The 16,746-nt window shown below is 39.3% G+C and overlaps 1 protein-coding gene across 2 annotated transcripts in view; it reads right to left on the minus strand.

Moving 5' to 3' along the window:
* Positions 1-16,746, minus strand: part of lrp1bb (low density lipoprotein receptor-related protein 1Bb) — a 276,595-nt gene that overhangs the window by 41,312 nt on the left and 218,537 nt on the right. For both annotated transcript variants that reach the window (XM_079357144.1, XM_079357143.1), the window contains exons 50-63: positions 16,038-16,157; positions 15,155-15,283; positions 14,670-14,792; positions 13,449-13,589; positions 13,019-13,206; positions 11,679-11,862; positions 11,479-11,564; positions 7,518-7,640; positions 3,736-3,917; positions 2,560-2,759; positions 1,964-2,152; positions 1,682-1,830; positions 1,346-1,439; positions 935-1,051 (exon numbers count right to left, since the gene is read on the minus strand). In XM_079357144.1, coding sequence (XP_079213270.1) covers positions 935-1,051; positions 1,346-1,439; positions 1,682-1,830; positions 1,964-2,152; positions 2,560-2,759; positions 3,736-3,917; positions 7,518-7,640; positions 11,479-11,564; positions 11,679-11,862; positions 13,019-13,206; positions 13,449-13,589; positions 14,670-14,792; positions 15,155-15,283; positions 16,038-16,157 — 2,025 coding nt within the window. The remainder of the gene's footprint in view (positions 1-934; positions 1,052-1,345; positions 1,440-1,681; positions 1,831-1,963; positions 2,153-2,559; positions 2,760-3,735; positions 3,918-7,517; positions 7,641-11,478; positions 11,565-11,678; positions 11,863-13,018; positions 13,207-13,448; positions 13,590-14,669; positions 14,793-15,154; positions 15,284-16,037; positions 16,158-16,746) is intronic.

Below are 16,746 nucleotides of genomic sequence, written 5' to 3' on the forward strand. Positions count from 1 at the left end.
ATGAATCATGTTCTGAACTCAGTGCGCCATCTGCAGTGTTTGTTTGCCCTCAAAAACGATACAGAAGTTTTAGTTTCATATTAAACACACAGTATGTACATTTAGCTGTCAAAACAACAACAAAAGATGACGTCCAGACTGGAGGTCAATCACCGGAGTGATCCCCCCTGCTATTTCAAACCCAACCCTGAAGAATAAACCAACTTGGAGTTGACCGTAGGCAAGACAAATGGGTGTAACAGATATCTTTATCAACAATCTAATGTTTCCAAGCATAATTCACATGACATTGTTTTTACTACAGCAGCACACACTGCCACAGTAGTTCAGCTCCCGCTTCTTTATGTAGCGGTCTTTGATGTAACATCTGGTGTTTCCACGGCAACAATAAACATTTGTTGTGTCTATCATGGTGGCCATTAAAACAAGATATATCCTGTTACAACTATAATATTACAAATATAACTACCATATATTTTATGGCTTTGATAACCATGAGGAAATATTTGAGGTAATATAAGTGCTCAACAAAAAAAGAGTAACATAGCTGTTGTACATTTTTGGATTGATTGAGAAATTTTAGTGTGAAAATCTAGTAAAAATTTTACGTATTGTACCTTTAATATAAAACTGATGAAAGTTCCAGAAAAACTAGAAGCAAGACATTTTTGTTTTTTAATTAGAAAAATAATCAAATAATCAGTTTTGAAAAAAATATTTTTCTCTCAAATGAATGTATTTGATGACCAACAAGTCATTAAAGCCCTGAAAGGAAACAGCTTTATTGGTTTTCTGAGAAATGTTTCTGATAAATGCAACAACAAAAAATCACAGGAACCGCCAGCAAGAGGAAATGTTGTTAGTTTTTCTGTTTTGTTTTTAGAACTCTTCATGTTTTCAACATGAGCAAGTCTATTATCCACTACATGCTTACCACAGTTTGCCTCATCAGAGTTGTCACCACAGTCGTTCTCTCCATCACAGATGAAAGGAGGAAGAGCACAAAGACCAGTTCCACACTGGAAACGCCCAGGCTGACATTTGAATTCCGCTGTTGGAAAGGGCATAAACTCAGCTTTATCTCATAAATACCTTCAGAGTTCAATTATAGAATAAATAAATTGTGTCAAGGCTTGGTCTACAGGAGTAGAAACTGGTGCTATTAAATGATAATCGTGTGAGTAAGATAAAAACAAAAAAAAAGAGTTACAGTAAGGGTGAACCCATTAATGCACAACCATTCAGTTCCAATTCCATTTCTAATCCCTGAAAGCTCACCAAAATAAATGCACTTCTTCTAGTACAGTACTCATTTAAGACAACCTTTGAATAAAATGGCACTCACGGCAGTCAGCTGGTTCATCTGATCCATCCCCACAGTCATCCACTGTGTCACACTTCCACCAAAATGGGATACACTCATCTGTCCCACAGCGAAACTATTAGTAACACAGAGATGCATCTTAGAAAAATGCTTCTGAAGTTAACATGAATAAAGTTTTGCTTCAACATTCTTCAAAGCCAAAGTCAAAGTCAAAATCAATACAAAACCACTTCCTAAAATGCACCGCACATGTAAGAGGAGTTGTTTGCCTTAGGGGAGAAATTCTGATCAGGATAGAAAAGCAAGACGGTGGTTAAACTAAGTGAAACAGTGGGAGGGAAGAGAAATGCAGCTGACCTGACTGGAGGTGCAGTTGGAGAGGCACGTCTTATTATCAGCAGCCAAGTAAAAATTAGTGGGACAGGCACATTTGTGTTCCCCACCAGGGGATAGCAGACACAGGTGGCTACATCCTCCATTCGCAATCTGACACTGATGCTTGGGTACTGCGCAGGAGAAAAAAAAATCATAATGTATTACATAAACTTTCTTCTTAAAATAATAAAGAAGACCTGTACCAACAACTCAGCATGAGCACGGGAGGACAGAACGAACATTAGTGCCAGATGGACCTCATACCTTCAGGCTGGCGCAGCGAGTGGTAGACCTTGATGGATTTGATGGCTTGCCAAGAGTTGAGGAGCTCCATCCCTTGAGCGCCGGTTGTCTTGTGAGCACGTCGTAGGGATTTGGACTTCCCATCCGTCCAATAGATAAAGTCCTCAAACAAAGTCAGAGCCATTACCCCTTGGATGTGATCATAAGACACTGGAAAGGAGAAAATGGTTATGCCAAGCTACAATTAAACTTGTTTTCATTCAATATAGCAACTAGGGTGCTGCTAATAGTGTGGAACTTGCAGTAAATGTTTTTGATTAGCGCAGTGGAAGTCAAATCTTCCAAACCGTCACATAAACAACAGAGCGATCAATAGGGTTGATGGATGGAGGTATTCCACTTGTAAGTACATAAACTATATTTTTAAGATTTTAAGATCTACAACACAATTCTAAAGTCAGGCTTTAAAGGAAGTACAGCTGTCTTCTTTCTGTGTCACAAGCTTAGCTAACTAGTTGCTGGCTCCAACCATACATTTAACAGACAGTACAGGGTGCTATCAATCTTCCCACTAACTATCAGGAAGGCAGTAAGTCAGGACAATGTCTTAGTCTCACCTTTACGTCTCTGGGTGCCATCCATGTTGGCAAGAAGGATGTGGTTGTCGTCCGCCCAGTACAGCCTCTTGTTGGTATAATCGATAGTGAGAGCAGTGGGGCTATAGATCTCTGTGTCAATGATAACCGTTTGCCCTCGGCCATCCATGCCAATTCGCCCAATGTGGGGAGGTTCACAGCAGTCTGCCCAGAACACGTACCTATTATGAAATAAAGCACATTTTCAATGAGCTGTATGGTACACAAACCAAAATGGTTGAAATGAATCATAGTTAAAAACAAAAATTAGGATATTACAAGTGTTATGTTTCCATTATTACACCAAACCCTGCTCACCATACAAATATTGCTAGCATGGAGGTCATCCAGTTTGATATCCCATGCCTATACACACTGGCTAGCAGTGTGCTTGACAATCCTCGAGGCCTACAGTATATTAACCTCAGCTTTGTTTACCCAGGTATGTATCAGATAAGTGAATGGAGTGTACTCACGCAACGCTTTTCTAGTCATCTGAAAATTCAAAGCCTGAATAATGTACATGTGAAAATAATGCATTCATACACTCATGGAGGAGAAGGATGCTATAGCAAGTACCCACAAGGTCTACCAAATCCTATGCATACTCATTAGCATGCTACTAGCTATGCAAGAAGGAGTCATCAAGGGTTCACTGTCTTGCCCAAGGAAGAAACAAGGGTGAAACTTTGTCCTTTTGTTATCATTGGGTGCTCATGTGGTGCACAGTTTTTCTGGGTGTAGTGTGTGTGCTCCATAATAAGTCAGTAGTGCAAAAGGAAATTCCAGGTCTCTCTGAAAAAAATAAGGAAAAACTACTTCTGTATTTCTCTGACATAACCATCACGTTTGATATTAACACAATACTGAACTAGTGAGTTTTCTGAAGCATACAGTAGGATGTAGTCTTCCCGACCAAAAGGATTTTTTATAGAAGTGTTACTAAAGACTAGGCTTTGAGAATAAATAAGGATCATGAAAATGAAAAAAGAATAATGGCTTGTTCAAACTCTCCTAAAGTTTGAAGATGATTCACTGATAGATTTGTTGGTTGATAAAGTGAGACTGTTTTTCCATCACCTCTCCCTTAAACATGAACAAAAGTGATCCCTTTGAAAAAAACAAAACACAATGACATGGTAATGAAATAATGCTTACCCAGTCTGTGGGTCCAAAGCTAGATCTGTCGGGTTCTTGAGGCCAGAACTAATCAGGATGGTAGGGTAGAGGCCATTGGCTTTGGACACTTCCAGTGTTTTTCTTTCAGCATCACACCAGTAGAGATTTTTCCCTATCCAATCTACTGCTAAGGCACTGGGCACTGCTGTTCTGTGGACTATCTAGAAATGTAGAGAGGGAAGTACCACTTAGAGTTGTGTCTACAACATTTAATTCTTCCACAATGAATATAAATAAACTATAAAAAAGCAAGTTACAAAAAACACAACATGTTTGAATTCAACGTTTCCTGTGTTAACTATTGCCATAACATAGATACTAGGTAGCAGTAAGCCAGCTGTCTCGTTCAGATAAGTGATCTTGAAATGAAAAGACATAGGACAAAGATGTTATCTGGTCTGCAGTATGTTGTCTGTAATCAGCGTTGCAGAGAACCTAGAGAGACAAAGGACAACTCAGCAGCTGAACCTTGTCAGTGAGGGGCTGGGTTCACTTCGTAGACTTGGTGACATTACACCAGGAAACACCATTGCATCGGTGTTTCCTGCTGGGTAACAATAATGCAAGATAGACATCACAAAGTACATACAAATATTACATTTCCAAAGCTAACGCCTGCCAGAGTCTTTGTCCTGCAAAAAACAGGTATAGGAAATTTGAGATTACCAATTAGATGAAAAAAACAACATAGAGGTTTGTTCACCTTTTAAATTTAGGTGCTGGTTAGAATATTACTACAGTAATTAGAATATGAATTAAACTACCTATGCTGTTTGACCCTGGCATAATCATGCATAGTTTATTCTCAAATTAGTGACCACACATGGAGTGCATAAATCATTTCTGCTGCTGTATGGGGGAGGCAGTTGCGGCTGACATTTGTAATTGTAATTAATCTAACTCAGTACAGACTTGTAGTGACTCTTAATCATATTCAAATTGTATCTTAATGTGCAACCATACTAGATAATTATATAGAACGGGTAAAAAAAAGTGTAAGTTGATGTGCCCAATTTTTAAAGAGGGTGTGTTTGTCAGCACCAAATTAAGTCAGAACTTTTGCTCTCAAAAAACACAACTTCATATGGTACTGTTGTGTAATGCATGCCACTAGTTGTGTGCTTATACCTAGAAAGAAGTCACCCTTGTTTAACAAACTTATTTAAAACAAGGGTCACTGGGCGTATGATATACAGTGTAATGAGTCATTTAATCATACACTACATATACTGTACATGGAAACATACATGTATTAATAGGTTTTTCCATCAGAGGGAGATTAATGTGTTGGCTGAAACAGAACAGACTCTTTTCAACTCACTTGTAAATGAAGTGTAGTCTTGTTTTTTCTTTCTTTTGTGGGGTTGTGTTTGGAGTATATCTCCTATTTTCCAAAAGCTTGCAATTTACAGCAGCCAAGGGGAGTGAAGATAGGCCTCTTATTTCTCACATTTCGCAAACTGCACCGAGAGATTTGATTAAAATATAAGAAGACACGTCTAATTGATGTGAATAGAATCATAGAACTATCTAGGAACTCCATCAACAACCCCAGGCTAGTCTCGGCTTTTGAGTTGCCAAAAGTCAGCTGTTCAGATAAACAATCAACGTTCCAGCTGGCAGATAAAAACTAATGCCTTTAAAATCTTTAAAGATCATAAAACATCTCAGCACCCATGCAATCTGTCATTAGGAGACATCATGTGCTTTGAGGCATAATCTGACATCATTTGCAAAGAAAATTTATAGTCTTGGCACAAGACGAGGCTGTCCTCAGGCAGTAACTTGGAATAAACTGGCCTTAAAACAGTCACTAATACTGCACAATTGTCACTCACTGTGACGTCCTCTTCATCCAAAACGGCCTCCATAAGTCCCTATTTTTTTATTTTATCCACAGCTTTAATGTTGTTGATGATATAATGACAGTGAACTGACAGTTAACTTGAGAAATGCCTATATTTAAATATAACTCAGTTCAAACACTAATAAAACAGACAAACAGAATCGTCTCTCACCTTTGGCTGACACTTTGCTCTGTCAGTTTAAAGTAATCAAACATCTGTTGTGACATCACAGATTACCCCAAATATCTAACTGCAAAACTCTTTAAAAGTCTCAACACAAAGAGCGCAGTACAAACAAAAATGACTCTTTGAAATGAGATTAATCTAAGAAATAAGAGAATAAAATCTCAAATGAATTTACATTGTTCTAATTCCACCATACAATTGAATTAATCTCTGCCTTAGTCAGATAAAGTTCTATTTTAGCAGAGAAAATCCAAAGAAATACTCTCTGATCCCAGATCCTTTTTTTCATCAAATGGCAAGCCTATACCAGCCACGCTGGATATCAGAGGCTCTTTTAATTAACCCAATGTGAGAGGATCCATGATCAGGGTTTCAGTTGTTTTTTTTCAGTTGCTAAGCTCACTCAGTGACTTTGGAAGTAATTGGACTGAATGAGCCTCACGCCCCCACAATCCAGTGCTAATGAGTTGTGAGATGGGGACCCACCAGGTGCTTTGCTTATGTCTTATTGGCTTCATTTTGTGCTCTCTGATCCTATGACCTGAATAAACCTTGGTGATTAGAACACCATTGCATCATTAAGCTTGTTACAATCATCTCAAAGCCACAGGCAATAGTGACCAATATCACTTACACACATTGATCGTTGTTGAATCAACTGGCATAGACTGGTGTAGTTTTGAGTCCTAAAACCAGGAAGTGAGTTAGCATTTTAGCGCCATGGGTTCCTAACTCTAAAAGTCAACGGGGATTTTGAGTGGGTTTGTGTTTAGACGCCTGAAATAAGGTCTGTGGTTAGCACAAGCTGAAGAGATGTTGACGTTTTGTTAGACGAGAAAAACTACGTTACCTAAGACCCCACTTGTGACTTTTAAAGTTTTTACGCAAACTTTAAACGGCGGTTGCTAACGAGAAGCTGACTAAAACTACAGTGGTTGTTGCAGACATTACACGTCATCACGCCGGGAACTCTCTCCCTAATCCTCCTTACAGCCTCTAGTCATGTTTTTCAGTGCTCTTGCAAATATTAGGTTAATAAACAACTTTTTAAGCTAACGTTTAGCTATCTTGTCAAATCCACTGATTAGATCGATGAAGCATAACGGTCGTGACGTCATTATAAAACGACCGTGGTGTAGTTCGCTAGCGCATAACGTTAGCTTTTTACGTCTCTCGGCTGCATTAACTCTTCAAACTTCATATAAATGATGTTCATCTGTAAAGATTATCCCGCTAAACAAAACAACAACGCATCAGAAACGTGTGTTTGACACCGAGCTTATTTTCTGCAATGATCCAAAATCCAATGCAAAAATCCCATAGACACGTTTACGTAGGAACCACCAGCGCCATTTTTTCGGGTTGGCCGACAGAAATATGTCATTACTATACCAGTCTATTTGCTGCCAAAAGAAACAAAATCAATATGTTGACTTTATAAAAAAGATAAAGGGATCCCATCATCAGTTGAGCTCATGTGATGCACTTCATTTTTTAAATAATACTATTCTGAGTCATTTAGGTTTTCTTTTCTTTTCTTTTTTTTTTTTTTACCTTAAATAACTCATCTTTGGAATTGATACATTTACTGCTTAAATGTATCTTAACCATCTAAATTAATTATAAAACAAGGTGGTACTTGGAAAAAGCAACGTTCAGTCAAATCCAGTGTCGTGGGACATTAATCACCACACAGCATGCAGTAACAGCAGCTAAACCTTGTTGTACCTTCAGGTCGCTCCCATTGAGGCGCATTCGGTTGATCTTTCTGCCACTTGGCCTCGTTGAGTCGACCCAATAGATAAATTCCTTCTTGTAGTCAAAGTCTATGTGGATGATATTGTTGAGGGCCTGGTGTGCAGAGGAAAGAGAGTACAAGGGTATACAACAATGTCAGTTTAAAACACTTTTATGCAGAACAAATCTAAAATGATGTAACTATATAAAAGGATGTTGATATGCAGGTCCATAGGGGAAGTGGTTTCAAACCAATTGTTTTATAAAACTAAATATATGACAAAATATGGTCATCTATGTACTGCACCAGTTAAGCTTTTAGACATGACATAAACTACATATAGGGCAACAGTTACAGTATACTTGTATTTTATATCCAATAATAACTGTCCATAAGTCACATTCACAGTACCACTACACGTTTACACAACCTGGTAAGAACCCCAAATATTGAAACTAGCTCTTCTCAAACCACTAAAGATGGTTGGCTACTTCATTCTGATTATTAATTACAGTATAGCTAATTATTGGAAAAAGGTTCCATATAAACTCAGCTCCAGTGTCACCTAAAATAAACAAAACAAACATAAAGTAACCCCAACTCAGTGAGGTTCAGTTTAATGAATCTAGGATGAAAACAAAATGAAAACAGCTCAACTCCTCGGTTTGTGTTTTCACATTTACTGTAGAGGCGATATTGTTTCAGGTGGTTTTCCCATAGGTTCAATTGCTTTCAGCTATATATAGCAATTGAAGAACTAGTGAAGTCTCAAATGCTCTGTGAATTCCATGTCCTATCAAAGCAGAAGAGCGCTGCACTTCCTATCTCTGTCATGCTCGCAGGACCCCACTGTCAGTCAGACGGAGCTGCTCACCAACGGGAGTGCTCCCACCCTGCTATCTCACACTGTGGATGCTGAGAAAAGGTGTCAGATAATCTGACAGGCGAAATAAGACATCTTCATCAGATCATCAACAACCTCACAGACAGGTGCCAAAGTGTCCTGGGGGAACCCTTCTGTATTCCACATGCTCCTGCTTCTATCCAGAAATACATTTGCCATTAGTATTCCCTGAAGACAGATCGCCCGACTACAGAATGAAACACGAGAAGCAAAAACAAGCTGGGCACAGGAATCAATTCTGAAAATGGGCATTAAATATGGAGAAAAAAAAAGAATCATAAAAGAATTTATAGGTTTGGCTTATCAATATCCTGCTGCACAAATTCAACTTTACTTTCAAAATGTGTTTGACTAAAACACCTTTTCTAAAAATTCTAAAAAACATTTTTAATTCCACTCCCTTCATCAATACTTACAACATTAAATTGGGGAAAAGGGGACTAGACCAAATTGGATGACATCATGCAGATACTCCAGAATTAAGCAATTTCTCAACACCAATACCATATTAAAAACCTGTATTCATTAGTTTCTTAGTTTAGGATATTGAAAAGCTTAACAGAAGTGACTTAAAGGTCCCATATTATAGACTGGTATAGTAATGACGTATTTTTGTAGGCCAACCCGAAAAAATGGCGCCGGTGGTTCCTACGTAAATTTGTCTATGGGATTTTTGCATTGGATTTTTGATCATTGCAGAAAATAAGCTCGGTGTCAAACACACGTTTCTGATGCGTTGTTGTTTTGTTTAGCGGGATAATCTTTACAGATGAACATCATTTATATGAAGTTTGAAGAGTTAATGCAGCCGAGAGAAGTAAAAAGCTAACGTTATGCGCTAGCGAACTACACCACGGTCGATTTATAATGACGTCACGACCGTTATGCTTCATCGATCTAATCAGTGGATTTGACAAGATAGCTAAACGTTAGCTTAATAAGTTGTTTATTAACCTAATATTTGCAAGAGCACTGAAAAACATGACTAGAGGCTGTAAGGAGGATTAGGGAGAGAGTTCCCGGCGTGATGACGTGTAATGTCTGCAACAACCACTGTAGTTTCAGTTAGCTTCTCGTTAGCAACCGCCGTTTAAAGTTTGCGTAAAAACTTTAAAAGTCACAAGTGGGGTCTTAGGTAACGTAGTTTTTCTCGTCTAACAAAACGTCAACATCTCTTCAGCTTGTGCTAACCACAGACCTTATTTCAGGCGTCTAAACACAAACCCAATCAAAATCCCCGTTGACTTTTAGAGTTAGGAACCCATGGCGCTAAAATGCTAACAAACTTCCTGGTTTTAGGACTCAAAACTACACCAGTCTATATGCAATTGGGGGTTCATATGTCTATCTATATCTACTAAAGTACGTTGACAATTGCTAATGTTCAAAAAAGGTTTCTCTCATCTGGCTGTGTTTCAAACTCTCCGAATCCCCCACAAGAAAACAAACAAACAAACAAAAAAAAAACAGCTGGGCCCCCACATGTGCAAAGTCTGATCTGATTGGTCGGCCGAATTGCTCTCTCAGAATTGGTCAGTCATTCGGCTTTGTTCTTGGATCTGTCTCACCCCTTTTACCATTTTGGGAATGCTATGGTCAGTAAGAGGGGAGCCTGGGATGTGACAGTGAAAAACAAAGCCAAAGGTTGACTAATTGATTGACTTGTATAAAATGTCCATAATGTCAGAAGCATTCAATGTCAACTGGGAATGAAATGGTGGTCAGTGAAGTATCTGCCAGCACTTAGCGAAGCCACGTGCACATTTCCCTCTCTAGTTTCCATTGATGCTAACACATTGTGATTAAATTGAGTTGTGGCTGATGAGAATTCTGAAACAGACAGTAGAGTACATCCAGTCAAGAGGTTAATATGACTGTGAGAGGAGACTGTAGGATACCCGTAGGCTGATGTTCAGTAAATCACAGCCAACCATTTGCGATCATCAACAGTCAGATTCAAGCATTGCCCAGAGCAGCTGTGATGAGACCTGGGAATAATTGAAATAGCTTTTCCATGGGGTTCTCAACGGGGTCATTTTGCTTTCTGCCAATCAGAAGGACCAGATTCCTCTGCCCATATGGTGGGGGATGGGTAATCGTGACGAATCGTGAACATTTTATTTAAATAGAAAATACTTTACTGAGGTTGGAGGACATTTTCACAATAATTTAGAAAACCTCACATGTGAGATTGACATATTAGGCCATGTGCCTCACTTTGTACAACTCAATTCAATTCAAAAAAACTTTATTTGTCCCCGGGGTGGAAATTCAAAATTCACAGGTTGTTTTTTTTTTACTCCAGTGGTTCCAAAACTCCCCCCCCCCCCACACACGCATGGAAACAAATACATTACGTGTGTATATATGTGTGTGTGTGTGTGTGTGTGTGTGTGGGTGTGTGCGTGTGTACAAAAAGAATGGCAGCATCAATGTGTGAAGATTAAACTTAAACAAAAACACGGCCCACTTTGGGAACCATTGTTTTGCTCAATGATGAACGTCTTGATTGAAATTAAAAAAATGTATGGTTGTGAATCTACAGTGTATTAGCATTGCGATTCCGGGGCTTCTCGGGTAAATAATAGAACACTTCAAAAGGTAAAAAGAAAAAAAAAGACATGGATTTGGATAAGGCACAAAACTTTTCAAAACACATTTTTCTCCATCAAAGTCTGAGATAGTCTCATTATTTCTGCTGTCTGTCATTGATATTGAACCCAGGCAAATATTTTCCCACTGTTTTTTTTTTTATTTATTGCAAAATGTACAGTTTTACAACCTGCCACTCAAAAGTTTTTGTTCAGGTGAACATAATTTCTCTACAACCATTTAATCCATACTAATGAATCCTTATGATTCATGGAGACTGAGCACAAGATGCTTTGGAGACTTGGATTCAATTACAAAATGTGACATGATGGTGATTTGATTCATAACCTGTTCATTCATCTAAGCAGGATGTTTATATAGAAACGGTGAACACATCATCTCCTGCATTACTACCTCTAAACAGGCATGGCAGGTGTGATGCACATATCACTTACCTGCTTTAATATGGTGTAATTTGAGCCATCCACGCTAAGCTTCCGAATCTCATGGTGGTCCGCCATAATGAGAAAAGGTTCCTCAGCTGAAATTCATTTCAGCAGAAATTAGGAATATAAAGCCTTATAGGACAGATGGGACTTATAGCTACACGTGGAAATTCTGAAAGAGGAAGAGATTAAAAAAGGAAGCTGCTGACCTGACAGGGCCTTGCATATATTGGGATTTCGCTCCAAGGCTTCGTAGCCATCCACACATAGGCACTTGTAGGAGCCAAAGGTGTTAATGCAGCGCTGGCTACATGGAAGTGTTGTGGAGCATTCGTCAATATCTACACAGGTTTTCCCATCATCCTTCAGGTGGAAACCAGGCCAGCATTTACACTAGTTCCATAAAAAGTCAATAAAAACACACACAAAAAATTATGATTTCATCATGAATGCATTACATTCAAGACAAGAGCTAGATTTTAGCTGATATGACCCAACCTATTTGGTAACAAGTGGAGATTTTTTTTAAACCATGTTTGACATCAGAGCCATGATAGACATACTGTAGCATGATAGCAAAAAGCTGACATAAGTGACCAGGGACCACCAAAAATAATCCAAAGTGCTTGGATCAGCTGCTCTGGGCCTACTGCAAATCCCTTTCTTATCCAAACGTATAACCTTGAGGGCCTTTCTGCTGATCTTCCTGTTCAGACCACAAATGGATGAGCTAAGGGTCTGCATTGATGTGCTCTCTGTCCATCTCTGCCCCTGTCATGACAGGCAGGAGGGGTTTTTCTGTGCTTTCAGTCACTTTTTCCAATGCAGTGAGCGCCATGATTTGGAAGAGCAGCAGAGGAAGATCCTGGGAAGAGGGCACAAACCGCTGCAGTCTGACAACAGTGATGCAAGCCAGAAAAGTCCAGCCAACACGGCCTTCACCTGGACTCTACCCTTCCATCACATGGCACAGCATAATCACCTGGCACAGTTGGAGAGCACAGACAGTTGTTGGCATGTTCTTACACTCTCCTTACAGCTTTCAAGGTTATTTCAAAAAATGAGACACAAAATGTACGTGTTCTCTTTATCTGTTTCATAATGTGCCATGTTTAGGCTTGATTTATCATTCATGATCACACCATCACCAATATAAGCGCCACTGTTTGACTGCAACTAATCAAGTCAGAGCTTAGAGCTGTAGGTCAGTACAGACCCTGCAACTAAATGTCTGAAAGCGAAAATATCCTTTAAACTTAAAGATAAAGATGCATGTCAAACTGTAAGAAGCAGAACTAATGTAGCTGCATCTCATTAAATGTGTAGCAGAGGGGTTTTTGTTTGTTGTTGTTGTTGGTTATATTGCACATTTTAATCCCTTGCTTGGAATATAACAATCACAATACAATGTTTAAGACCAACAATCTTATTGGTCTATTAGATCCAACTGCACCTTTGGACTCTGAATCACTGACTGAAGCTCGAAGGTGATTTTATGATGGGATGCATTCCAAACTGCTGAACCGTGACTAGTCTGCTGATCTCTTACCTTGAATCCCACAGGAAGATCTTGGCAATCCTGTGAGCACCCACTGACACGGCGGTTCAGACACTCGTTCACATTACAGTTCCTCTCATCTGAGTGATCGCCGCAATCATCTTTCCCATCACACAGGTTCCTCTCGGACATGCAGCGGCCATTAGAGCACATGAAGAAGGAGCCGTTGCACAAGCTTCCTGAGAAGAGGAAGATAAGATTTTCACTTGCAAACATTCTGCAAACTTCTGTATTTTCTCTATAAACGTAAGGATTTATTTTTGACCTGACAAATGATACAGACAGATTAATTCCTTTGAACAAAGTTCTTCTGGTTGTGGCATCTTTTGTATTCACCATATGTCCCCCGTTTCTTGGATTAGTGCTGCTGCTGGTGACATTGATGAAGAGATTCCAGCTGAAAGCCAAACAGCAGTCTTACCTGCAGCCAGACATTTGAGGTTCAGCGGCAGTTCGTCAGAATGGTCAGGGCAGTCTGCATAGCCATCACACTCCCACTGAGAGCTGAGAAGACAACGGCCATCCCCGCAGCGAAATTCCGCTGATCCACAGGAGCGATAGACTGAAGAGAGAGAGAGAGAGAGAGACAATATTTCATTAAGTTATACTCGGGCTTCACTGTGAAATGTCTTTAGTTCATGGTGAGTATTTAGTAGAATTAAAGGAAACCTGTGAACATAAAGCCGCACAATGAAAAATGTCATGTCCCGTTGTTTTTTCTTTTGTTGTTTTTTTAAAGATTCATTTTTGGCCTTTATTATAGAGGGAGGAAAGTGGACAGAGTCAGAAATCAGGGAGAGAGAGTGGGGAGAGACATGCGGGAAATGGACCACAGGCCAGACGCGAACCCGGGCCACCCGCGCGAGGACTGAGCCTCGATACATGGGATCGCGCGCACTGCCGCTGCGCCACCGGCAACCCCGATGTCCTGTTGTTTTAAATAAAGCAAATCCTATTGTATTTTAAATCAATTCAGATTAAACATCAAACTTTTCGAGGTGCTATCAGCCCAATTTTTAAATACTACTGGTATCAATACATTTGAGTCAATGTCATTGATCAATGTTGTCATCAATCAAGGAAAAAAAAGAGTTATGTCAAAGTAAGACAAGAAAATGATATATGGACATGAGCTCGTAAAGTGCTTTTCTAGTTTTTTCAGAAAATGTGTCCATAATTGACCAGATTTGGGTGACATTTACGAAAAGCATTTATATTTATGAAGTTTAGAGAAATCATGTATTTTCCACATAAGAACATAATCAACAAAACTGATTTAAAATATTAATAATAAAGAAGTCCTATAACATGCTTTTTTTTGCAGAGAACTATTAGGTAGGCCCAGTGTAAGATGCCCGAGCAAAATTATTGACATTTTTAATGGGGCTGAATTGCTCAGCTTTCATTACAGATGTTCTTTGTTGTACACCTAAACATTTTCATTTCTGTCAGAGACCATAAAAAAACTACCTTGTCCCAAGAGTGAATACGGTCAAGATACAAATGGGGGAAATGAACAAAATAACATGAATTCTCATAATTTTTCAACTTGTTGAACACATCTCAGACGTAGTCTTTATTTAGGGACCATCAATGAAAATTCAAAAAAAAAAAAAAAAGAGAAAACATTGAATATATTTACCACATTCCACTGACTCATCAGACCCATCTCCACAGTCGTCGTCATGGTCGCAAACGAATCGTTGGGGGATGCATGCATTGTTGCGGCAGCGGAACGAGCTGTCATCACAAGTGTTGTTGGGTGCTAATGCATGAACAAGAGGTATGTTTAAAGGCAAATCAATGGAAACATGGTGTTAAATATGTGTAAAACAGAGTCATTAGTAAGCCTTAGGCTTCTCCATCAGGCTTGAATGAAAAGTACAAAAAAAAAAAGATTACATGCTGCTTGTATGTACCATTCTTTTTTTCCTTGCTTGGTGTAAATTTTTCATGGGGATTTGCAGTAGGTGTTTGGTGGTTTTCGTGTTCAGCGAGCTATTGTTTTACACAATGTAGTCCGAAACTATCAAAGGACAAGTAAGGATTACGTTTCCCTGGATTTAAATTGTATCATTTCACTTCAACAACTCCATGAGACCTTTAATACATTTGACTAGAGCTTACCACAGCCAGCTGCAGCAAGTTCATCACTCCCATCAGGGCAGTCCCTTTCCCCATCACAGAGCCAGCGTTTCGGAACACAGGCATATGATCCAGGGCAGCTGAACAGTCCTGGAGCACATGTCACCGAGCCTGAGAGGGAAACAGGAGCATATGCTCGACTTCTGAAAGCTAAAGTAAACAGCGGCTCAAATTCATAGAGAAGAATGTATGTAGAGGACACTGAACTGGAGCTAATGTTTCGGTTTTGGGAACACGGTATATTTTTTCATCACTGCACATTTAATAATTGTTCGTACACATACTTTATGAAACAAATAATGACTGCACCGCTGTAAGTAACAATCATTTCTTTGAATTTAGTGAGCCAATGATGCAATCATTTGAAGGTAAAACAGAATGGTAGGAAATTTGCTGCACTATAAAACAGGTAAATAGAGGAGGTCAGTTTAACACACATCGCTGAAACCTAAATCTGGCCTTGGACAATCAATTTCCTTTTGAAATCTTTGAGCCATTTTACATTTCCAGCACTGTTATTACAATCCAATCAAAACGGCTTAGTTCCCATTTTTTCATTCTCTTTTATGAGGTTGGATCCTTTTAGTTTATTGTAAATCACATTAAATGCCTATCTGTATTTACCCATTGATTATCTGTGCCTTTAGGGCCTCTGTGATAAAAAATCTCAGTGTTTGTCTCAGTGCCTACTCAAATCTTCAGAAATGGCAGCAGTTTCCTCTGTTGTCTCATCGAGCCTGTTTCATTTCTGCCCATTCATTTCCAGCTCTTCAAGGTTAACACATGGAGCTGCCATATGTACTGCTGCAGATTTGACCTTTATCATCCACAGCAGATTCCTCGTGACATCTGAAAGGAAACTAACCGCAGATCTGCACGCTCTCGTCAAGGCCGTCCTCACAGTCGTTCTCCCCATCACACAGCCATTGTTTGGCAATGCACTTGTTCTTGGAGCAGGCAAACTGGTTCCACAAGCATGAGGAGTCTGCAGAGGGCATGAGGAGAGAAATTCCATTGTTATAAATCAAACAACAACAACACCAACAAGATACCCTATAGAAAGTATTTTTAATCAAAACCTAGTGGGCTGCCTCCTATTTGCCCCTTGGCTTGCTTGTTTCTCTGTCGTTCTCTGCTTAGAAGCATGCATTAGTGTTGCTGCCACACAACAAAACTGCAAATATATGTTGTTCTTTTCATGGCTTTCTCAAAAAGAATTGAATTAAGAGTGGAAACACTCTGTGTAGGTAAATAAAAAAAACCCAATTCATCCAAAAAATGTTAAGCAAATATCTTATCAATGAAAGCTCCGAAATTAATTGTTTGGATTCATCTCGTTTAACATTACAGAAACTAGGCTGATCGAGGTGACAAGAAAAAAATGGGATGTCAACTAGGGGTGGAACGTGTGTCTGACTGTGAAAAAGCCATTGTGTAAAATGTGGATATATTCGTAATCCGCACTGAGTTTGTGTCTCTAAGCCACCCACTCTCCCTAGGGAGAAGTTCTGTGGTCTCTTTTTCTCAGATGTCAGGACTGGCAAAGTCTGCCAGAGCTTTGATGAGATGTTGAG

Source organism: Symphodus melops (assembly GCF_947650265.1).
Source record: "Symphodus melops genome assembly, chromosome: 12".
Classification (NCBI taxonomy): Eukaryota; Metazoa; Chordata; class Actinopteri; order Labriformes; family Labridae; genus Symphodus; species Symphodus melops.